This window comes from Nicotiana tomentosiformis, chromosome 11 (assembly GCF_000390325.3).
Source record: "Nicotiana tomentosiformis chromosome 11, ASM39032v3, whole genome shotgun sequence".
In the NCBI taxonomy this organism is placed as follows: domain Eukaryota; kingdom Viridiplantae; phylum Streptophyta; class Magnoliopsida; order Solanales; family Solanaceae; genus Nicotiana; species Nicotiana tomentosiformis.
This window is the reverse complement of record NC_090822.1, coordinates 49,288,341-49,310,288: the sequence shown is the minus strand read 5'-3', so window position 1 is coordinate 49,310,288 and position 21,948 is coordinate 49,288,341. Positions and strand designations below refer to the sequence as shown.

General features: G+C 37.4%; 1 protein-coding gene and 1 long non-coding RNA gene across 2 annotated transcripts; both read right to left on the bottom strand.

Annotated features, from left to right (window-relative positions):
* Positions 1-8,212: 8,212 nt before the first annotated feature.
* Positions 8,213-9,862, bottom strand: LOC138900947 (uncharacterized). The gene is made up of 2 exons (XR_011412332.1): positions 8,682-9,862; positions 8,213-8,646 (listed from the first exon to the last, which is right to left on the bottom strand). It is a non-coding gene; the product is annotated as an uncharacterized lncRNA (long non-coding RNA).
* A 1,203-nt stretch (positions 9,863-11,065) lies between these two features.
* On the bottom strand, positions 11,066-13,259 carry LOC138900877 (uncharacterized). The gene is made up of 2 exons (XM_070188520.1): positions 13,107-13,259; positions 11,066-12,883 (listed from the first exon to the last, which is right to left on the bottom strand). The coding sequence occupies exon 2, from the start codon at positions 12,785-12,787 to the stop codon at positions 11,648-11,650; it is 1,140 nt and encodes a 379-aa protein (XP_070044621.1). The 5' UTR covers positions 12,788-12,883; positions 13,107-13,259; the 3' UTR covers positions 11,066-11,647.
* Between the last annotated feature and the right edge of the window lie 8,689 nt (positions 13,260-21,948).

Sequence of the window (21,948 nt, the reverse complement as noted above, 5' to 3'; positions counted from 1 at the left end):
ATTTACACAAAACTCATGAAGTTAAGGACAATATGTTCTTAACATTTACACTGTACACATGAAGTTAAGGACATCGTGTCCTTAACATTTACAGTGCACATATGAAGTTAAGGACATGATGTCCTGAAGTTTAACAACATAAGGTGCAAATACATGATATTTTGTCCTTAATGTTTATACAACAGTCACGAAGTTAAGGACACCATGTCCTAAATATTTACATTGCACATATGAAGTTAATGACAGGATGTCCTAAAGTTTAAAACAAAAGGTGCTAATTCAGGAGTATTTGTCCTTAATATTTACACACTACTCATGAAGCTAAGGATACCATATCTTGCACAGGGATATTTTCGTCCGGGAGGGTAAAAGTTTATTAAAGCACTGGCTAAAGAGTAAATACATACTCCCTCCGTTCCAATTTATGTGAACCTGTTTGACTGGGCACGTAGTTTAAAAAAAATAAAGACTTTTAGAATTTGTGGTCCTAAACAATTCAAAAAGAGGCCCAGAGTATTTGTATGGTTATAAAAACTTCTCATTAAGGGTAGAATTATAAGTTTAAGTCAAATTGTTTCCAAATTTAGAAAGGGGTCATTCTTTTTTGAACGGACCAAAAAAGAAATAGGGTCACATAAACTGGAACAGAGGTAGTATTAAACAGTGGCTTAAGAGTAAATACATCTCTAATTAGTGTCTAACTGTGCACTTTCCCCGCAAAATACTCCAAGAATGGTTACTGGAATTTAAACATGAAGTTTAAAATATTATTAGTTCAAACTCCATAAACAACTCATGGATTTCAGAATGAACATCATCACTTTGAAAGCCTTTTCTTTTTATCATATTCCAATTACTTTACGACTGTGCGTGCAGATTTTCAAACTCAGATGTATGAAAGAGATTTCATTAATCATTGATAAAAGTTAGGAATGTCCTAAGTATGTTTTATTCGATATGCAGGAAGTTCTCAACTCTGTTATGAATAGTTCGTAATCACCATAAGATGGAACACATTGATTATGTAGCATCGGTACAGCATATTTTCAAGACACCTATTTTTGATATTAAGAGGTGTAACAACCTAACCCTTCGTTTTCGTTTTATCACCCCTTTTCATGTTTTGCTATTTTCCAATAAGTTCCTATGATGCTTTGGGAGTTATTGGTCTGATTGGTTTGGGACCTACGGGCTAAGGATATTTTGGCGCATCTGAAATCAAGTTTGAAGTTCCAGATAATTATCCGGTGTTCGGTGCATCCCGATCACAAGCTTTACTCGCGATCACATAGTGTTGCTGACAGGTGTTCTTTGCAATCACATCGAGTGTTGTGAGCTGGGGACTCAAGGTCGTGTGCTCTTCATGATCACCAAGAACTCATAACGCCCATAATGAGTCCCGAAAGTCATCTTAGGAATATTTGAAGCCTTGATCTTCAATTGATATTACCCGATCTCAAGTCAATCTTCGACAATACCTTAGCACCCTGAAGTTGATCAAATAAATCATCAATACGCGGTAGTGTATACTTGTTCTTAATGCTAACCTTGTTAAATTACCTATAGTCAATGCACATCCTCATAGAACCGTCTTTCTTCTTAACAAATAGTACTGCTGCACCCCAAGTTAACACACGAGGCCTGATGAAACACTTATCAAGCAAATCCTGTAACTGTTCCTTCAATTCCTTCAACTCTGTTGCTACCATGCGAATGGTGGAATAGAGATGGGCTGAGTGCCCATCACAAAATCAATACCAAAATCAATATCCCTGTCGGGTAGCATTTACTGGTAGGTCTGTAGGAAACACATCTGAGAACTCCCTCACTACTGGAACTGATTCAACAGTAGAAGTGTCAGTACTAACATCTCTCATAAAGGCCAAATACACCAAACATCCCTTCTCAACCATCTGTTGAGCCTTCAAGAATGAAATCAATATACTAAAAGTGTGACCAAGAGAACCTCTCCACTCCAGCCTTGGCAACTCTGGCATAGCCAATATCACGGTCTTAGCGTGACAATCAAGAATAGTGTGGTACTGAGATAATCAATCCACACTCAAAATTACATCAAAATCAACGATATTGGGCAATAAAAGATCAACTCTAGTCTCATAACTCCTAATGGTAATCACAGAAGATTAGTATACACAATCTACCATAATAGAATCACCCACCAGTGTAGATACATGAACACAAATGTTAAGAGAATTATGTGGCATATCAAATAACGAGCAAAATACGATGACACATAAGAATAAATGGAACTAGAGTCAAATAATACCGAAGCATCCATGTGGCACACTGAAACAATACCCGTGATCACGGCATCAGAAGCAACTTCCTCTGTCCTAGCTTGAAATACATAGCAACGGGTCAGTCTGCCTCCTGAGTGACCTCCCCCTCTATGGCGTCCTCGAACAAACTGAGCCCCACCTCTAGCTGGTTGTGCGGGTGGTATAACTATTGGTACTGAAACCATAGGTTGCATGCTCTGTTGTGAGACTCTACTGAGATGTCTGGGGCAATCCCTCTTGAGATGAATCAAGGATCCACACTCGAAACAACCCTTCCTCTGACGAGTCTATTGACCCTGATAACCCGAATAACTGCCTGTGGAACCCTGTGTAGATGGAGGACGGTAACAACTCTATGCCAGAAGAAAATTGAATGATGACTGAACTGTACGAGCACTGTATGAAATGTGGCTAACTAATGAACCACGAGGAATCTAACGAGCTGCTTGAGTGGGCCTAAAAATATGGCCTCTACTGTGATGTCACTAGACTCTAGATGAGGCACCATCAAAACCACCAAACCACGGGGCCTCTTGGCCTCCTGCTCCTCTCGCTCAAGACTGCGAACATGCTCCAAATGCCTAGCAATCTCAACCACCTAGTCAAATCTACCATCCATCTCGGCCTCTCGAGTCAAACCATATCATAGACCATAGTTGAGGCTATCAATGAACCTCCTGATCTTCTCCCTCTCAGTATGGGACCAAAAATATTACATGACGTACCAACTCCACAAATCTCATCTTGTACTAGGTCACAATCATGCCCTCCTGGCATAAATGCTCAAACTCCCTACGCAGCTTCTCTATCCGAGTCTGTGGGACAAACTTCTCTAAGAAGAGAACTGATAACCGATGCCATGTAAGTGGTGCTGTGCCAGCTGGTCCGCCTAACTCACATGTCTGCCACCACCTCTAGGTTGCCCCCGTTAGCTTAAAAGTAGTAAAGTAAACTCCAGTGGAGTCCACAAGACCCCTTGTGAAGAATCCCATGACACTGATCAAGAAAACTCTGAGAATCCTCTGACTCTCCTCCGCTGAACTGGGGAGTACAAAGCCTCTAAAATCTCTCTTACCTTTTCTGCTCCTCCACAGTCAAAGATGGTCCAACCTTGGCCCGAGCAGCAACCACTGGCTGAATAGGCAAAACCCCTGGTGTCTGATAACCTTGAGCTAGCTGCTCCAGTGTACAGATAGCGGGAGTCTAGGCACTTCCCCCAGCCAAAGAGGTAGCTGGTAGAACTCATATTATACATGCCTAAGCCAAGCTTGTGTACACACTGCCAGAGTCTCCGGAAGACCAGGTATAACAATAGGTACCGCCGGTGTCTGAGCTGGTCCCACCGGCTCAACAATATCTAAAACCTGCTCCTCCATTAGAGCAGTTGGTGGCTCCATAGGTTCTTCTCTAGCTGTAGTGCAAGCCCCACCTCGGCCCCAGCCTCTCACATCCCTCTCTGAAGGCGCTGGTGACTGCTCGTCTGATCTGGCTAAACGTGTCGTCATCATCTGTGAGAGAATAGAAGAGTAAGGGTCAAACTTCGAAATTATCAAATCCGCACGACAAGAATGCATGAAAGTGAAGTTTTCTTAATAGTTCGGTAACCTCTCGAAGATAAGTACAGACATATCTGTACCGATCTGCAAGACTCAACTAAACTTGCTCATGAGCCGTAGAACCTATAAACCTAGGGCTTTGATACCAACTTGTCACGACTCAAAATCACCAACCACTCGTGATGGCTCCTAACTCACTTGCTAGGCAAGCCAAACATAACAAAAGCGGAACATAATAGCAGAATTAATGAAAATAATAAAAATCCAAAGCCAACTGACATAAATAACTGCGTTAATACATAAAATCCCCTAGAACTGGTAATATAGAGTCATGAGCTCTAAAATAGAAGTATAAGTCTGAATGTACAAAATGAAAATACTATCTGAATAATGAAAACAACAACTGAAATGGAAAAAGACGCCAAAGACTGTAGTCGAAATGTAGCTCTACCTCGTCTCTCGACAACTCATAGCAACAATCACATCAACTCTTAGCTCGGACCAACATCTGGATTTGCACAACTAAGTGCAGATGTTTAGTATGAGTACAACCGACCCCATGAACTCAGCAAGTATCATATATAACTAACATCGGTGAGGTAATATATACAAGAATTATCAATGATACTCGCTAATAACCTGCTCAGTTCATTGTCACACGTCCTTTTTCCCTAAGGGGATAGGGAATATGGGAGTTTTTCCAATTAAAGTGACATTAATCGAAATGGGATTATTTATTGATTTCAGAGTTGCCACTTGGAATAATTTATGATGTCCCATGTCACCGGTTTATTTTAAATCCCAAATCGAGGAAAAAATGACTCCATTTAAAGTCTGCGAAAAACCAGAAGACCGGGTAAGGAATTTTGTTAACCTGGGAGAAGGTGTTAGGCATTTCCGGGTTCCGTGATTTTAGCACGGTCACTTAACAATTAGTACTTGGCCTAATTATCTAATTTATTACATATTTGAAACCTATTATACATTTTTACCTTTTGACCGCTTTTAATATTTATGAAATTTATTTGAACAAGTCGCGATGTCGCGCACTCGTTATTTTTGTACATATTGCGAATTGCGTCACGTGAAATGCACCCGCGACTCACAACATGTTTATTTTAATTAATATTTAACGTTATGGTCGAGTCACGTGAAACGCACACTCGAATTAGGGAATTAAGTATCATGACTACGCCACGGGAACCGTACTCATAATCACGATTATTTATTATTCGCACCTAAGCAAACTACGATGTTCATAAGTGATTTTGTAAAGCGATTTACAGCAATCAGTTCTCAATCTCTAATTTTTCAAACTAATTAAGCTCTAAATAAAGCCAAATCCTATGAAACGAAGAGTAACCAAATTGAGGGCAGATTCATGATTTTAAAAGTGTAAAGATGCCGTGATTTTAAACAAGAACAAATCAATACACAACACATAGAGTAATCAACCCTATCACATTTAATTCAAACTCAATCATGATCTAACACAAAATCATATATAAAATAAAGATTTAGAGCTTAAGAGAAAGGAAATGGACCTCTAAATAGATACGCTGATTGTTTTAAAACTTGACAATGCACAGGACCACGATCGGACCTCGACAGGCGAAAGACTGACCGAACCTCGCCGGAAAAACTCGAATCTCACGGACGAACTCGAACTCTACTCGACCCGGAGAAAACCGAAACTCAAAGAGCTGGCCGGAACTTTAAGAAAGAATCAGCTCAGAGAAGCTTTATCAATCAACTTGAAAAAGAGAAAGAATCTGAAAAGTCTGCAATTGGTAGTGTATTATAGTACTGGATATCTCAATTCTCGTGATTTGAGCCTAGAGAATTGCTACTATTTCGTGACCTCCATTTTCTACTATTCTAATTCCCGAATTCTCTTAGTCTCCTCTGTTCTATTTCACTCTATCCGTTCCTCCCTTTTCCTCCTTCTATGCGTGTGTATGTTTTTTATTTTATTTTTTTTGAGAAGAAGGGAGGTGAGATGCGGCAATGATTGTTTTACGGCAGGTTGTGGTGAAGGAGCAGCGATGGGTATTGTTGTTCTCAGTCTTTGCCTGTATGCGGCCGTGTGTGGGTATCTAAGGTGGAGTTCCAGGGTTGATGAATTAGGTTTAATTTAGGAATTATAAAAGGGTTATGGGTTAGGGAATGGGTAAATTGGCTGAGGGGAGGAGTGGGCTCAGGTTCGAAAATGGGCTTCACCAGTAAATTGTTTTGGCCCAAATTTAATTCTTTCTCGTTGAACAAAAATAAAAATACTACCAAAATAAACTAATTAATCTTAATTAGTAAGAATAAATTATTTTTGTGTTTTTAAACTTATGTTTTAATATAAAAATTAAAAGTTGACTGAAATCCTATAAAAATAAAAAATAAGTAAATATTTTTAAAATGCTACTTTTAATTGTTGCACGGGTCAAAAATTACGTGCTTACAGCTGCCCCTCTTTGCTTGGAAACACGAAGAGTTTTCGGAGCAAAGAACAATAAGCAACGTAATTGATTTATGACCCGACGCTTATTCAAAACGAAACAAAGATGGACAAAAGATTATGACCGAGCCCTGGTATCTGAGCTGCCTACATATCCTTGGCTATAAAGGAATCAGGCCACGTGTAGTTCAAAAGTGATGGAGTGTGTGGAGAGGATGAGAGAGTCGAGTGAGATACCGTTTCGTCGAGGTTCCAGTCCGCGATCCTGTTATTATATCAAAATCAAAAATGAAAAAGACTAATTAAGCTTGTCAGCTATGAGTTACAAGATTCCTATCTATAAGTCTTCTGAAGCTTGATCTTGAGTCTTGAATGGTTCTTTATGCAGGCTTTTGATTTGAACCTTGATGCTTGCTAGCTGCAGGTGCAGATTCATCTCTTCAGCTTCTTCGGATCAAGATGGAGCATGCAAAGCTTGCGACTTCAGTCATGTCTTGAGCAGCCCATATCTTTTCATCTGCTTCTACATTTTGAATTCACTTTTTTTTCTTTTATTTTGGATTGAGACTTCTTCTTTTGGTCATCTTGGACTGTCGACTTGCATTCTTGAAGCGAGCTTCTGTACTTCTAACTTGAATTGAATTCTAAAATGACTTCCCTCGTTCTTTAGGTGGGTGCCTGCAACTGACTTGAAATTTGAAATGAATTCCCTCGTTCTCTAGGTGGGCGCCTGCCAATGACATAAAAATTGAAATAAACTGGAAGTTGACCCTATTCTTCAGGCGGGCACCCTGCTGCTTGCACTTGAAATAAACTTGAACTTGTGGTAGGCTTGAGCTTGCAACCTTGTTCTTCAGGTGGCTTGCGCTACTTCTGATTTGAATTGAAAAACTAGAGATTGCCCCTATTCTTCAGGCGGGATCCTGCTGTCTCTGACTTGAACTTGAAAACTAAAAGTTGACCCTGTTCTTCAGGCGGGCTCCTGATGCCTCTCTAATTTGAACTTGAAAATTGAAAGTTGACCCTGTTCTTTAGGCGAGCTCCTGATGCTTCTCTAAATTGAACTTAAAAATTGAAAGTTGACCCTGTTCTTCAGGCGGGCTCCTGATACCTCTCTAACTTGAAATAAATTCCCTCATTCTCCAGGTGGGCGCCTGATGACTTTAAACTTGAAATGAATTCCCTCGTTCTCCAGGTGGGTGCCTGATGACTTAAAACTTGAAATAAAATCCCTCATTCTCTAGGTGGACGCCTGATGACTTAAAACTTGAAATGAATTCCCTCATTCTCTAAGTGGGCGCCTGCTACTGATTTGAAGTTGAAATGAATTCCCTCATTCTCCAGGTGGGCGCCTGCTACTGACTTGAACTTAAAATAAACTCCCTCGTTCTCCAGGTGGGCGCCTGCTACTACAACAAAACGGAAACAACAAAAGAAACTATTTTCTGCCCCAGTTTACACTAGGAAGATTTGTGAGTTTTTAGCAGAACTATAAATTACCTATGCTATTGATGAAGGATGCAATGATGAGAGTAAAATTGAAGACTATTAGGATGTGCATCTCCTAAAGAAATAAAAATCTGAAAAACCCAAACTAGGAAGTGCGTCTCCTAAATTTGAGATTGAGCTTGCGGAAAACTATAAACTAAGCTTGACTAAACTAAAAACTGACCCTATTCTCCAGGCGGGACCCCTGATTTCAAGAAAACTAAAGATTGATAACTTAAGAAAACTAAAAATTGACCAGACTTCCCTTTTTTTTAAAAAACTTATTATCCTAGGAGAAAATTTATCAGACTAGGTTTTAATCTTAGGAGAAAGTTCATCAAACTAGGTCTTCTATCTTAGGAAAAAGATTCACCAGACTAAGATTTTGATCCTAAGAGAAAATTCATCAGATTAGGTCCTCTTTTTTTTTGTTATCTTAGGAGAAAGATTCATCAGACTAAGATTTTGATCCTAGGAGAAAATTCATCAGACTAGGTCTTTTTTTTTTTGGTATCTTAGGAGAAAGATTCATCAGACTAAGATTTCTATCCTAGGAGAAAGTTCATCAAACTAGGCCTTCAATCTTAGGAGAAAGATTCATCAGACTAAGATTTCGATCCTAGGAGAAAATTCATCAGACTAGGTCTCTTTTTTATTATCTTAGGAGAAAGATTCATCAGACTAAGACGTTAATCCTAGGAGAAAATTCATCAGACTAGGTTTTCTATCTTAGGAGAAAATTCATCAGACTAAGTTTTCTATCTTAAGAGAAAGATTCATCAGACTAAGATTTTGATCCTAGGAGAAAGATCATCAAACTAGGTCTTCTATCTTAGGAGAAAGATTCATCAGACTAAGATTTCAATCCTAGGAGAAAGTTCATCAGACTAGGTCTCTTTTTTTGTATCTTAGGAGAAAGATTCATCAGACTAAGATTTATATCCTAGGAGAAAATTCATCAGACTAGGTCTTCTATCTTAGGAGAAAGATTCATCAGACTAAGATTTCCATCCTAGGAGAAAATTCATCAGACTAGGCCTTTTTTTGTTATCTTAGGAGAAAGATTTATCAGACTAAGATTTCTATCCTAGGAGAAAATTCATCAGACTAGGTTTACTATCTTACGAGAAAAATTTGTCAGACTAAGATTTTTATTGGGAGAAAATCCATCAGACTAGGACTTTTTATTTAGGAGGAAAAATGTGAAGAGCAATGGCAATATTTTATGCACACTAGCAAGATAAATAAAGGCAAAGATTTGAGAAACTTCCCTTTGTCGGCTCTTCTCTTCTCTTTTTTTTTTCTTTTGAACCACTTTCCTTGCACTGCTTTGTTCCTGTTTCAAACATAGGAATTTTTGTCAGTTTTAAAAGTGGTGGTCGGTTTGTGGTCTTGAGTCTTGGGCAGCTTGGCTTTTGCTCAATCAGCTTGAGTCAGTTTCAAGAGACTTTTTGCTTTATATCAACCCTGATCGTTTCACACCCAGTACCATTTGTATTTGTGGCTCAATCAGCCTTATCCCAACTGGAGATCTTTGCTTAGGTGACCTTTTCTATGTCTTGAATGTCTTTCTGCTTTTTGAGCAATTTGTCTGTCAGAGAGAATCACAACTGGTAAGTGTCTTTTGCATGATGTGCACACTTCATAGTTCTTGTTCAGTACTATAGAGAGCCCGACCCCCTGATTAACCTCGAGGTTATCTTTGCTTGCTTTAGCCAAGTAGGATGACAAGGGTATTTTGGGGGGAAGCCTTTGCATGAATCCTCAAGGCATGTTAACTGTAACACCTGACTGTGCTGGCCAAATTTACTTTGTGCAACTGAAAAGCTGTTAGCATATTTTGAAATCTTTTCTTGCTTATTTTGACAAGGACTGACTCAGAGTGAAGGGGCACAATGATGCAAAGAAACAAGTATTAACAAGAAATGCCCCTGTCGGAAGGACAAAAGGAAGAGTTTCTTTTTCTTTTTCTTTTTTTTCTTTTTATTTTGCGGTAACTAGCCTTAATGATCATGACATGCATTTTGGACTTAACGGTCTGATCTATCAAACTGACCTATCTTTCCTTTTACTATTTTTATGACCTTTGAAGTCGGGCTTGCTCGTGCCAATCCTTTACATCAGCTTCACAACTCAGTTTCGACTAGTGGTGCCCGAGAGATTTTCAACAAGCTTCTCTCATTTATTTATCTCTACTTACCGTCGCCTTACAGTGCCCGTGAGGGTTTTTACTAGTAAGACTCTCTCATTTTTCTTTTATTTTCCTTTTTCTTTGCTTTCTTGTGTGAGCAACTTGACGGTGTTCTATGTCGTGTGACAACTGTTGCTCATTGCATGCGTCTCTTGGCATTCTTGAAAGCTGATTATGAGGTCTTTATTTGGAAGGTTTTTGGATAGGGTTGGAAAGAAGAGACGGCACAAGGATCCAAGTAGACTCAATATGATGGGTTGTACACTTACAACTCTCGGAATCGACTCTTTAAAAAAAAACTAAAACAAACTCATGCCCCAGTTTTATATACTGGGGATTTTTGGAATTTTGTTTTTTTTTTTTTAATTCTTATTTGGTTTGACCGAACCGTGTAAGGCTGCCTACGTATCCTTTTTTTTAAGGAATCAGTTCTAACGTAGTTCAAACATCTGACCTAACTATTATTTTTTCATCTTTCTTTGTGCTCTCTTTTTTTTTTTCCTTTTTTTTTTCAAAACAAGTTGCCCAAATTCTATTTTCTGGGACATGGACCTTTGACTATTCTATTTTTTTTGTTTCACTTGTACTTTCTAAGAGTTGCCCCAGTTTGGTCTCTTGGGGCATGGACTTTTCTTTTCATTTTTTTTTCATTTTTTTTTGAACTTTTGACTCTAAACTTAATTTCAAAAGAGGGTGGTCAAAGAAAATAACACACGCTCAAAAGGGGTAACAAAGGGAATAAAGTATTTGGATAGCAAAAAAAAAGCCTCATAGCCTCGAGAATGCCAATTATAGTATCCTTTCGTGATCACAACATTGATGAGCATGTCTATCTTCTTGGTGTGTCGTGGTCGGAAGACACTTTTCACCCATTAATGTCAAACTTTTCAATAAACTTCAATTGATTCTTCCTCAAACCCGACCTTCACAATGATTTGAAGGTAAAGATCATTAACCTCCACGGGTCATTTTATTCGAGCTTAATTCCAAAGTGTTTCAACACTTTATTCATCCTCAAAAGTTCCTTTTCTCATTTATCCAATTCAAGCTTAAAATCAGTTTTCTAAGATCTGGCCAAAAATTCTGCATGCATGTCATATCACTAAAACTAGCGGGAAAAGAACTAAGCATGGAATGACACAAAAGGACAAACTGTATTTCATTGAGTAAACAACAAGACAAACAACCTAAAATCTGAGTTACAACCCTAAAATAACCCAGCTAATCAAAATAGCAATAAAACGGACAGATAAGACTCACACAAACAAAATAGAGGGATAGAAGGGTTTGACTCAATAAAACAAATAAAATCTGGATCACACCCTGGAATAACCCAGATAATAGAAAAAATATCAAAACAAGCTACCAAGATTCCTTCTTAGTGAGGAGGGAATGACTTTTCAATTGCTAAGCTTGACATTTAGCCACAAATTTGCTCATCAGAATCACCATGGCCTTCTCCAATTTTAGTCGGCAAGTTCCCGAGAGGATTCTCATACTCCATATCACCACACATCATCCCCACAAAGTGTGCATCATCATGTGCATGTAAAGGATTCTGCGTGATATTCTGTGTGTCATTATCTTGGATCACAATCAGTTTTTCCTGGATCATCCTTTCTATTTCTCTTTTCAAATCCCGACAACTTTCAACATTGTGCCCCTAGGCATTGGAATGGTATTCACACCTTTTAGAAGGGTCAAAGCTTCTTGCACGTGGGTCCACATGATTTGGAGGAATAGGTGCAATCATGTCATAATGCTTTAATTTCTCAAACACACTTGCATAGGACTCTCCTATTGGTGTAAAATTATCTTTCAACCTTTGTTCCCCTCTATACCCCTGGCTTGGATGTGGGTTATAGGGCACTTGAAAATTTTGTGGAGGTTGGTGGAGATTTTGCGGTGCTGGTGCTCGCCTTCTGGGGTGTCTTGGTGGCTGGACAACATACTGAAGTGGAGCAATAGAGTATTGTGGGTTCTGAAGTGGATAGTAGTGCTCAGGGGAATCATCGGAAACCTGATGAGGCTGCTCATACCTTCGAGATGTTCTCTTAGGACCTCTTCTCGACCTTATTGTCATCATGGTTTCTTCATCCTTCTCATTCGTATCACTAAAATTATCAGATTCAATCTGGACAGCCTGAGTTGCAGCTTTGAGAACTGTTTGACTTATAATTTTGCCTGTCTTAAGGCCATTCTCAGCCATTTTCCCAATTTTGATTGCTTCCGAGAAGGATTTGCCCACTGCGGACATCATGTTTTGAAAATAATCTGGCTCTTGAGCCTGAAAGAAGATAGTGATTAGCTCGTGGACATCCATGGGTGGCTTAACTCTAGCCGCTTGCTCTCTCCATTTAATGGCATATTCCCTGAAACTTTCAGTTGGTTTCTTCTTCAGGTTTGAAAGGGAATTGCGGTCTGGGGCGATATCAATGTTGTATTGGAACCGTTTGACAAAGGCCCGGGCAATGTCATCCCAGACATGCCAATGAGAGGTTTCTTGATCCATAAACCATTCAGAGGCTACCCCTGTCAGGCTTTCCCAAAAATAAGCCATTACTAGTTCTTCTTTTCCCTCCACACCTCTTAGTTGATTGCAATACCTTTTCAGGTGAGCTATGGGGTCTCCGTGTCCATCATACTTTTCAAATTTGGGAGTCTTGAAACCAAGTGGCAAATGAACACTGGAGAACATACATAGATCCTTGAAGGCAATACTCTTCTGACCTGCCAACCCTTGCATGTTTTTCAACTTTTGTTCTAAGCTTTTCACTCTTTGGGTCATTTCTTCTTGTGCCATCTTTCGGGTAGGCTTCTCAATCTTTGAAGGAAGATCAAATAGGTACGAGTGGTACTCAGGAGAATGGTATTATTCTTGCTAGGTAGCAAATTATGACTCATGACTTTTGTTTTGTACCACTGTTGGTTGTGGGATAGTGAAAACGGACATAACAGCAGTGATTGTCTGATTGGTTGTCAATGGCACACTTTGGGCGTGCAACAAAATTTTGAGTTGTAGTCATACAATTGGGATAAAGACTGAACCCAAATGGATAGGATCGATCGAACAATGAGACAGGAGTGGTAATAGTCGAGATGAGTGTGAATTTTGGGAAAACATGAGAAAGGGGTAGTCCCTGAACATTGGCCGATGCTTGACACATTTCAGTCATTTGCTGTTTCGGTATTCTATTTTCCTCAACCACAGTAGACTCTTGTTGAACCCTCTGACCCCGAGTCTCTTGACCTCTCGTAACAGCTTCAATGTCAGTTGTCAATGACATTTTTCCTTTAGATTTTGTGTTGCCATCTTGCCACAAAACGACCACCTCAAACTTTCTTCTATGATTCAAAATAAGAGACACGTTAGAATGGACTCAGTCGGTCCTTATTATCATCATCATTATTTTTTCATTTTTTCATTTTTTTTGGTCGATCGAACCTGATGTGAGTTGCCTACGTATCATGTAGGAACATGAATCAGATCGTGCGTAGTTCGGGAAGATCAAGAATAAAGGAAATAAACTAACTCTTTTGTTTTTCTAATTTCCGAAAGAAAGACTTATAAAGAAGAAAAAAAATATTTTTGGATTTCGATTTTTTTTTTTTTTGAATTTTTGAAAAGAAATACTTCTAAAGAAGAAAGAAAATATTTTTTTTGAATTTAGATTTTTTTTTTCCGGAATTTCGAAAGAAAAACTTCTAAACAAGAAAGGAAATATTTTTGGATTTTTAGAATTTTATTTTGAATTTATGAAAGAAATACTTCTAAAGAAAAAAAAGAAAATATTTTTGAATCTTGAATTATCTTTTCAATTTTCGAAAGAAGAATGAAAATATTTTTGGATTTTGAGAAGAAATAAAAAAGAAAATGTTTTTGTATTTTTTTTTAAAATTGGGGTCTAAAAGAAAGACTTTCTAAAGAAGGAAGTAAAGGAAAATATTTTTGGATTTTTTGAAAATTGTGGGCCGGAACGGATGAGGTTTGCCTGCGTATCTCACATTCGGTGAGAATCAGACCCGCGTAGTTCTGCCAGTTTTGACGGAACAGGGAAAATATGAATTTTAAAAACATTGGCTTATTTTCTCTCCTTTTTTTTTTTATAACTTTCGGCAGAGTTTCGAAATGTTTCAAATACCTACCTTACTCTTGTTGTTTTTTTTCTTCTTGATTTTCTTTTCCTATTCTAGAAGTCGGTCAACATACAACCCGAAGCAAATGAATACACAAGTAGCATGTAATGCATCAGGATGGTCTTTTAATTTGGGTACACCTGTCCAGGACGGACCCAACCCATGTGTTGAGTCCCAAAGTCAAATACACATGATGCAAACAAACGTTCCTACTAGGGATCCGGCATGAGGTATGTTATTCTAAGTTTAAATCTTGGGTGTATTGTTCTAGACCTGGCTTACCCAAGCAGACAACTCGAGCCAGGAGGGGGAGGGGGGAGGGGGCAGCGTACCGGGAATACAGAAGCTTCACCGGCTTTGCAACTTGTCCGAACCTCGTTCTAAAATTAGGATATGACTCTAACAGAATAGAAGCCATGCGAAGCACACGCTTCCCATAAGATTTAGAAGAGTAAGAGAGAAGAATGGTTTCGTAGCAGTTTATATACAATTAACACAATATCAAAGCGGTAAAAAAAAACGGCATTTAGCACATTAGGCTCAAACACGTAAGAATCAGACAATCATGAAAGCCAATCATAACAGCTATTCTAAACTCGAATTCTGAACCCTGAACCAGAGATTCTAGGTTCTTATTCCCAGCAGAGTCGCCAGAGCTGTCACACCTCCTTTTTTCCGAAGGGGATAGGGAATAGGGGAGTTTTTCCAATTAAAGTGACATTAATCGAAATGGGATTATTTATTAATTTCAGAGTTGCCACTTGGAATAATTTATGATGTCCTAAGTCACCGGTTTATTTTAAATCCCAAATCGAGGAAAAAATGACTCCATTTAATGTCTGCGAAAAATCAGAAGACCGGGTAAGGAATTTTGTTAACTTGGGAGAAGGTGTTAGGCATTTTCGGGTTCCGTGATTTTAGCACGGTCACTTAACAATTAGTACTTGGCCTAATTATCTAATTTATTATATATTTGAAACCTATTATGCATTTTTACCTTTTGACCGCTTTTAATATTTATGGAATTTATTTGAACAAGTCGCGATGTCACGTACTAGTTGTTTTTATACATATTGCGAATTGCGTCACGTGAAATGCACCCGCAACTCACAACATGTTTATTTTAATTAATATTTGAAGTTATGGTCGAGTCACGTGAAACGCACACTCGAATTGGGGAATTACGTATCATGACTATGCCACGGGAACCATATTCATAATCACGATTATTTATTATTCGCACCTAAGCAAACTACGATGTTCATAAGTGATTTTGTAAAGCGATTTACAACAATCAGTTCTCAATCTCTAATTTTCCAAACTAATTAAGCTCTAAATAAAGCCAAATCCTATGAAACGAGGAGTAACCAAATTGAGAGCAGATTCGTGATTTTAAAAGTGTAAAGATGCCGTGATTTTAAACAAGAACAAATCAATACACAACACATTGAGTAAATAACACTATCACATTTAATTCAAACTCAATCATGATCTAACACAAAATCATATATAAAATAAAGATTTAGAGCTTAATAGAAAGGAAATAGACCTCTAAATAGATACGCTGATTGTTTTAAAACTTGACAATGCACAGGACCATGATCGGACCTCGACAGGCGAAAGACTGACTGAACCTCGCTGGAAAAACTCAAATCTCGCGGACGAACTCGAACTCTACTCGACCCGGAGAAAACCGAAACTCAAAGAGCTGACCGGAACTTTAAGAAAGAATCAGCTCAGAGAAGCTTTATCAATCAACTTGAAAAAGAGAAAGAATTTGAAAAGTCTGCAATTGGTAGTGTATTATAGTACTGGATATCTCAATTCTCGTGATTTGAGCCTAGAGAATTGCTACTATTTCGTGCCCTCCATTTTCTGCTATTCTAATTCCCGAATTCTCTTAGTCTCCTCTGTTCTATTTCACTCTATCCGTTCCTCCCTTTTCCTCCTTCTATGCGTGTGCATGTTTTTTATTTTTTTTTTTGAGAAGAAGGGAGGTGAGATACGGCAGTGATTGTTTTACAGCAGGTTGTGGTGAAGGAGCAGCGATGGGTGTTGTTGTTCTCCGTCTTTGCCTGTATGCGGCCGTGTGTGGGTATCTAAGGAGAAGTTCCAGGGTTGATGAATTAGGTTTAATTTAGGAATTATAAAAGGGTTATGGGTTAGGGAATGGGTAAATTGGCCGAGGGGAGGAGTGGGCTCAGATCCGAAAATGGGCTTTACTAGTAAATTCTTTTGGCCCAAATTCAATTCTTTCTCGTTCAACAAAAGTAAAAATACTACCAAAATAAACTAATTAATCTTAGTTAATAAGAATAAATTATTTTTGTGTTTTTAAACTTATGTTTTAATATAAAAATTAAAAGTTGACCGAAATCCTATAAAAATAAAAAATAAGTAAATATTTTTAAAATGCTACTTTTAATTGTTGAGCGGGTCAAAAATTACATGCTTATATTCATAAATTTCTCAAGTAAAAAATAGTAATTTCATCAAATCATGAAATCACAGATAAAGTCACCTTGATGCACAAGAGATAATATGTTAAACTCTGTATCAATTAACAATCCAACATATAGAGATGATATGCTCATAAAACAAGAATACATCCAAGGAAAAATTGCAACTAGAGAAGAAATGCAATAACCAAACCAAACACTTATCAGCTTTTCTCATACCGTGTATACACCATCAAGAATGAAACATAATAGGGTGACCCTAAGGGGATGGATCCTTATTCACACACTGTACGGACAACTCACGTGCCATATATATCAACCTCACAGACAACTCATATGCTATCATATCTCAACCGCACAGACAACTCACATGCTACCATATCTCATCTGCACAGATAACTCACGTGCTATCATAACTCAACCACACGGACAACTCACGTGCTATCATAACTCAACCACACAGATAATTCACGTGCTACCATTCCAATACATATCACACAGAAAGCAGATATACAAGATTATATGTACATGAACAATGTATATCAAATTTCATACTCATAGACTAGTATAAGTAAGGTGTATGCATGTGCGAAGTGTGCTACCATAACTTAAATTAGGCAATTACGTTATGAAAGTAGCAATTATCATGTTCAATCAAGATATTAACCTATATGTAACCTCAAACATGGTCTAAATAGCTCACAAAGTAGTACAAACATAAGAAAACCTAACAGCATGAAGCTTAGCAATCAATTCAAGTAATATTCGCACATGGGCTCAATCCCTCACATGTGTGCCACCTATATCACGTAGCCATCACTAATAACTCAGGAAACTAGTGCCTCAACTAAGTTTAGGCAAGATACTTACCTCAAGCAAGCAAAATCAATACTCTAAAAATCCATTCCCGCGTGATCGACCTCCAAAAGGCTCGAATCTAGCCAAAACTACTCAATACCGTCAAATAAGGCAGTAGGAAACAACCCCAAACAATAAAGTTTTTATATTTAACAAATATACAAAGGCAACCAAAAAGTCAACCCGGACCCGCACCCTGGAACCCAACAAAAGTTACAAATTCCAGATATCTATTCGAATACGAGTCTAACCATACAAGTTTCATCTAATTAAGACTCTGAATCATGGTTCAAATCCTCATTTTTCAATTTATAAAAGTTTTGCCAAAATTCCTAATTTTCTTCACTTAGATTCATCATTCAAATGCAAAAATTCATGATTGCGGGACCTACTTCAAGATCACGAAAGCCAGGCCCTTGCCTAGCTTCTTCCCCTTCTGCGCAAACGCGAATCCACCCATGCGAATGCGATGCTTACCTCAGCCGAGCCTACGTGAACGCGGTAGCATACACACAAACACGATGGCCAAATGCATGCCATCCCACAACCGTCCTTCCTCTACGTGAACGCGAAAGCTATATGCTCCACGGACGAGACTACCCCACCGCGAACGCGAAGAGCAGACATCACCTGCCGCCAAAACATTCTTTATGATTATAATACGCTATCCTCCATGACGAAGAACACCAGAAACCAGTTGATCCAAAATACGGGAAAATGGTCTGAAATACACCCGAGGCCCTCGTGATCCCGTCCAATCGAACCAATGAATCCCAAAATATAACACGGACCTACTCGAAACCTCAAATTATACAAAATAACATCAAAATCACAAACCGCACCTCAATTCAAACTTAATGAACTTATCCAAATTTCTGAATTCAAAACTTACGTCGAACATGCCTAAACTACTTGGAATGATCTCAAATTTTACATACAAGTACCGAATTATGCAACGAGCCTATTCCAACTTCTGGAACCAAAATCCGAATCTGATAACATCAAAGTCAACTCCCAGTCAAACTTATGAACCTTCCAAACCTTCAAGTTTTCAACTTTTACCAATTCATGCTAACAATTTATGAACCTTCAAATCTAAATTCGGACATATGCCTAAGTTTAAATCACCATACAAACTTATTGAAACCATCAAAATATCATTCTGGGGTCGTCCACACAAAAGTCAAACCTCGGTCAACTCTTATAACTTATGTTTCCAACCATGGAACTAAGTGTTCCAATTCACTTCAAAAAACTTTTTCAAATCCAAACCAACCATTTCCCGCAAGTCACATAGCAAAACATACATATACGAGGAACATTAAATAGGGAAAACGAGACTAAAATACATAAAATGATCGGTCGGGTCGTTACAAGTTGCGATCATAATAAATGATCATTTACAATATAAAAAGCTGATTTAGGGAAATATCAGTTTATTCCACCATTTTTGAATATTGAGATACATTATTTCGGTTATAATTTGTGGCTAAGTGTTCTAAATACTAATTTTACTTTATGTCATAACTACCTATTGATTTCAACAATTAGAATATTCAACCTAAAGGTAAAATGTAAATATTTTTAGACTTAGACCTAGAATAACCTAAATTAAGATTTTTAGACCTAAATGGAATTAAAATGTACTTAGATTTGGACTCCAGTGGTTATGGGTAACTTGAATTTAACTTTGGTTATGGGTTTGACTATATAGTCCTAAGGTTTACTTGGTTGACTGTGAGTTTGACCAAGACTTTAAATATATAATTGAGTCCAGATAACATTGTTTGGCATTGTTGAATGATTTTTTGCATAGATTTGGAGTGTTTAGTCTTAGAGCGAGGAAAAACGATTGTTGAAGGATAGGGCTTGCTCGTACTTAGGTAAGTTAAGAATTTGAGCTCAATGAGGAAATTTTTTCAAATTGACACTATTTTACATATACTATGTATATGGGGTAACCATATATATGAGGTGAAGAGTATATATGCGAATACTGAAGTTGTATGTGTCATATATATATTATTATTATTATTATTATTATTATTATTGTTGTACCCTATTTTATGCCAATTAAGATACATAGGATTCAATATAACGGTAATTCTGAAATATGTTAAAGGTATAAAGTAGTCACGTACTATTTTAAAGTATTTTAGGGTACCTATAAGTCATGTACTGTATAACTTCTATTGGTCTACTACAGGGGCGGCCCAACCTCATCGGAGGCCTAAAGCAAAATCTTTCTTAATAAGAGGCCATATATATATATATATATATATATATATATATATATTAAATTTAGTGAACATCGTTTTTAAAAAAATTAGACAAGTGAGGATGTAGAATTAAAAAAATGAGAACTTAGTTTTATAAAATACAGAAAATTAAATGAATTTAACGTTGATTGCATCACAACTGAAATGAGAGAACCCAGAAAACATAAGTGACTCCTTTTTTTTAGTAAGTCCCTTTCTATATTTGGTAACAATTCAACTTTAGATTTTTCTTTTTACTATTAATGAGATGATTTCTAGCCCAAAAACTTCTATGATTTATTTAAGATTACAAGTTTCAAAAGCCTTCCTTTATTTCATAAAATACATGTCCAGTCAAACACTTTCATATAAATTAGGATGGAGAGAGTATAATTTATGTAAGAAAAATAAATAATAAGTTAGATTATTAGATATAGTTACGTGACCAACTAATGAATAGAGAAATATAATTAAGTAAAAAAAGATTGACAGAAAACTATTTTAGTTATATTAATTAGAGGAAGAAATCGAGTTATTAAAAATTAATATGACAATAAAGAAATAAATTTATCAATAATAAATGATAATTATATAAATAATATACTACTATATATATAGAAAAATACTAGTAATTTTGGGGCCCCTAAATATTTGGGGCCTAAAGCAAGTATTTCACTTGCTTTGAGGTTGGGCCGCCCTGGTCTATTAAACCTGTAAGATTCTTGGCAAGGGTTCAAGTTATTTTATAGGAAAGGGGTGAAGCATCCCTTAAAATCCACTTAAAAGTAATTCCTTATGACTTAGTCTTAAAGTTAGAGAGATTATTTTTTCAAATAATTTACTAAAATTTAAGTATTAAAGTCTAAGGTTTTACGCGGTAAAGTCTATACATGTGATAAATGTGAGCTAAGAAAAGTTAATCATAATTAATTAAGATTGTAAGATTTATTTAAAATATAAGGAAAGGGTTAGTGATAATTGATAATATAATTTAGTAAAAATTTTAACAAGAAGAGTTAGTGGTGGCTGATATAAGGAAGAATACATATACAATTTCCTAAACTTGTCCAATATTTTCATCTAACTGCCTAAACTAAGCTCTGTACTCATTGAATACCTGAACTAGCTCAATCATGTGCCAATTGAGCACTTCATTGCCAACGAATCAAAAAAAATAGAGAGTGTGTATTTCACAAGCGTATGATATGGCAAAGTGACGAATCACATAGCGACACATGATATTTGGGCCCCAAACAATTATAACAAATGAGAATTTTTCCCCCTCCCCATTTTGTCTTCTCCCCTCCCCACCCCACCCCGCCCTATATTCCATATCTTCACAATTCTCCCCTACCTCCATCATCACCGCTTCCGTCCTTTCACCTTGCAATGCTCAATATCATGGTCTTGGAGATTTGTCCTTATCTTGGTACTTTAGTTGAAGAAATTGAAGTAGCATAGAAAGAGCCACGACGAGAATAATATTCTCACACCGATAAACTGTGATGAGGACGTCATACCCTGAGGAATGATTAGTGCTGATAAAATATTTGCAAATCAATTGTGTATAAGAGTTTTGGACGTAGTTGGAGTTTTCGGCACCATAATCCACCATCAATGTAACGAGTCAGCCAGACGTATTGTATATTTGAGATCAGTTTTCAAGCAAGGTGAAAAAGGGAACGAGGTACCCAGTTAGTGAAGATGATCATTAGCTATAATTCAGGAAAATAGATATAAGCATTTCAAGTTACCTTCGATAGTAACAAGAGGTATGTACAATTGGCCACACCGATCCCAGTTATGCCCTATGAGATCTAGCAGATATGGTTTAAGACAGGACGAGATATCAGGATCCGGCTCGGATTAGAGTAAACCAAAATGGTAAATGGATTGGTTGTGTTAGTTGATATTTCCAAAGGATATTACAAAGGTGCTAATAGATCTCCTTTTGAGACACCCACATGGTGCATTCTAGAATAGTACAACTAGATATAAAAAAAATAGGGTGTTCAAATTTATTTTTTGATTTGCAAAGACAGGCACTTGAAGCCTTGAAGGGATAAATATTACCTTAGTATGGCTCCCGTCCCTAGTAAAGAGGGAATGTTAGGCAACCTGTAATGACCCGGCCGGTCATTTTGAGTGTATTAGCCCCGATCCCCTATTTACAATTTCCCCCGTACCTTTTTCTGCTTAAGTGACTTGCCGGTAGGTTTTGATTTTGGTTTCGGAGTGTTTCGGGACACGTA

Bases quoted from the DNA above. Each gene is read 5' to 3' on its own strand.
- LOC138900877 (XM_070188520.1), bottom strand. From the start codon at position 12,787: ATGGCACAAGAAGAAATGACCCAAAGAGTGAAAAGCTTAGAACAAAAG.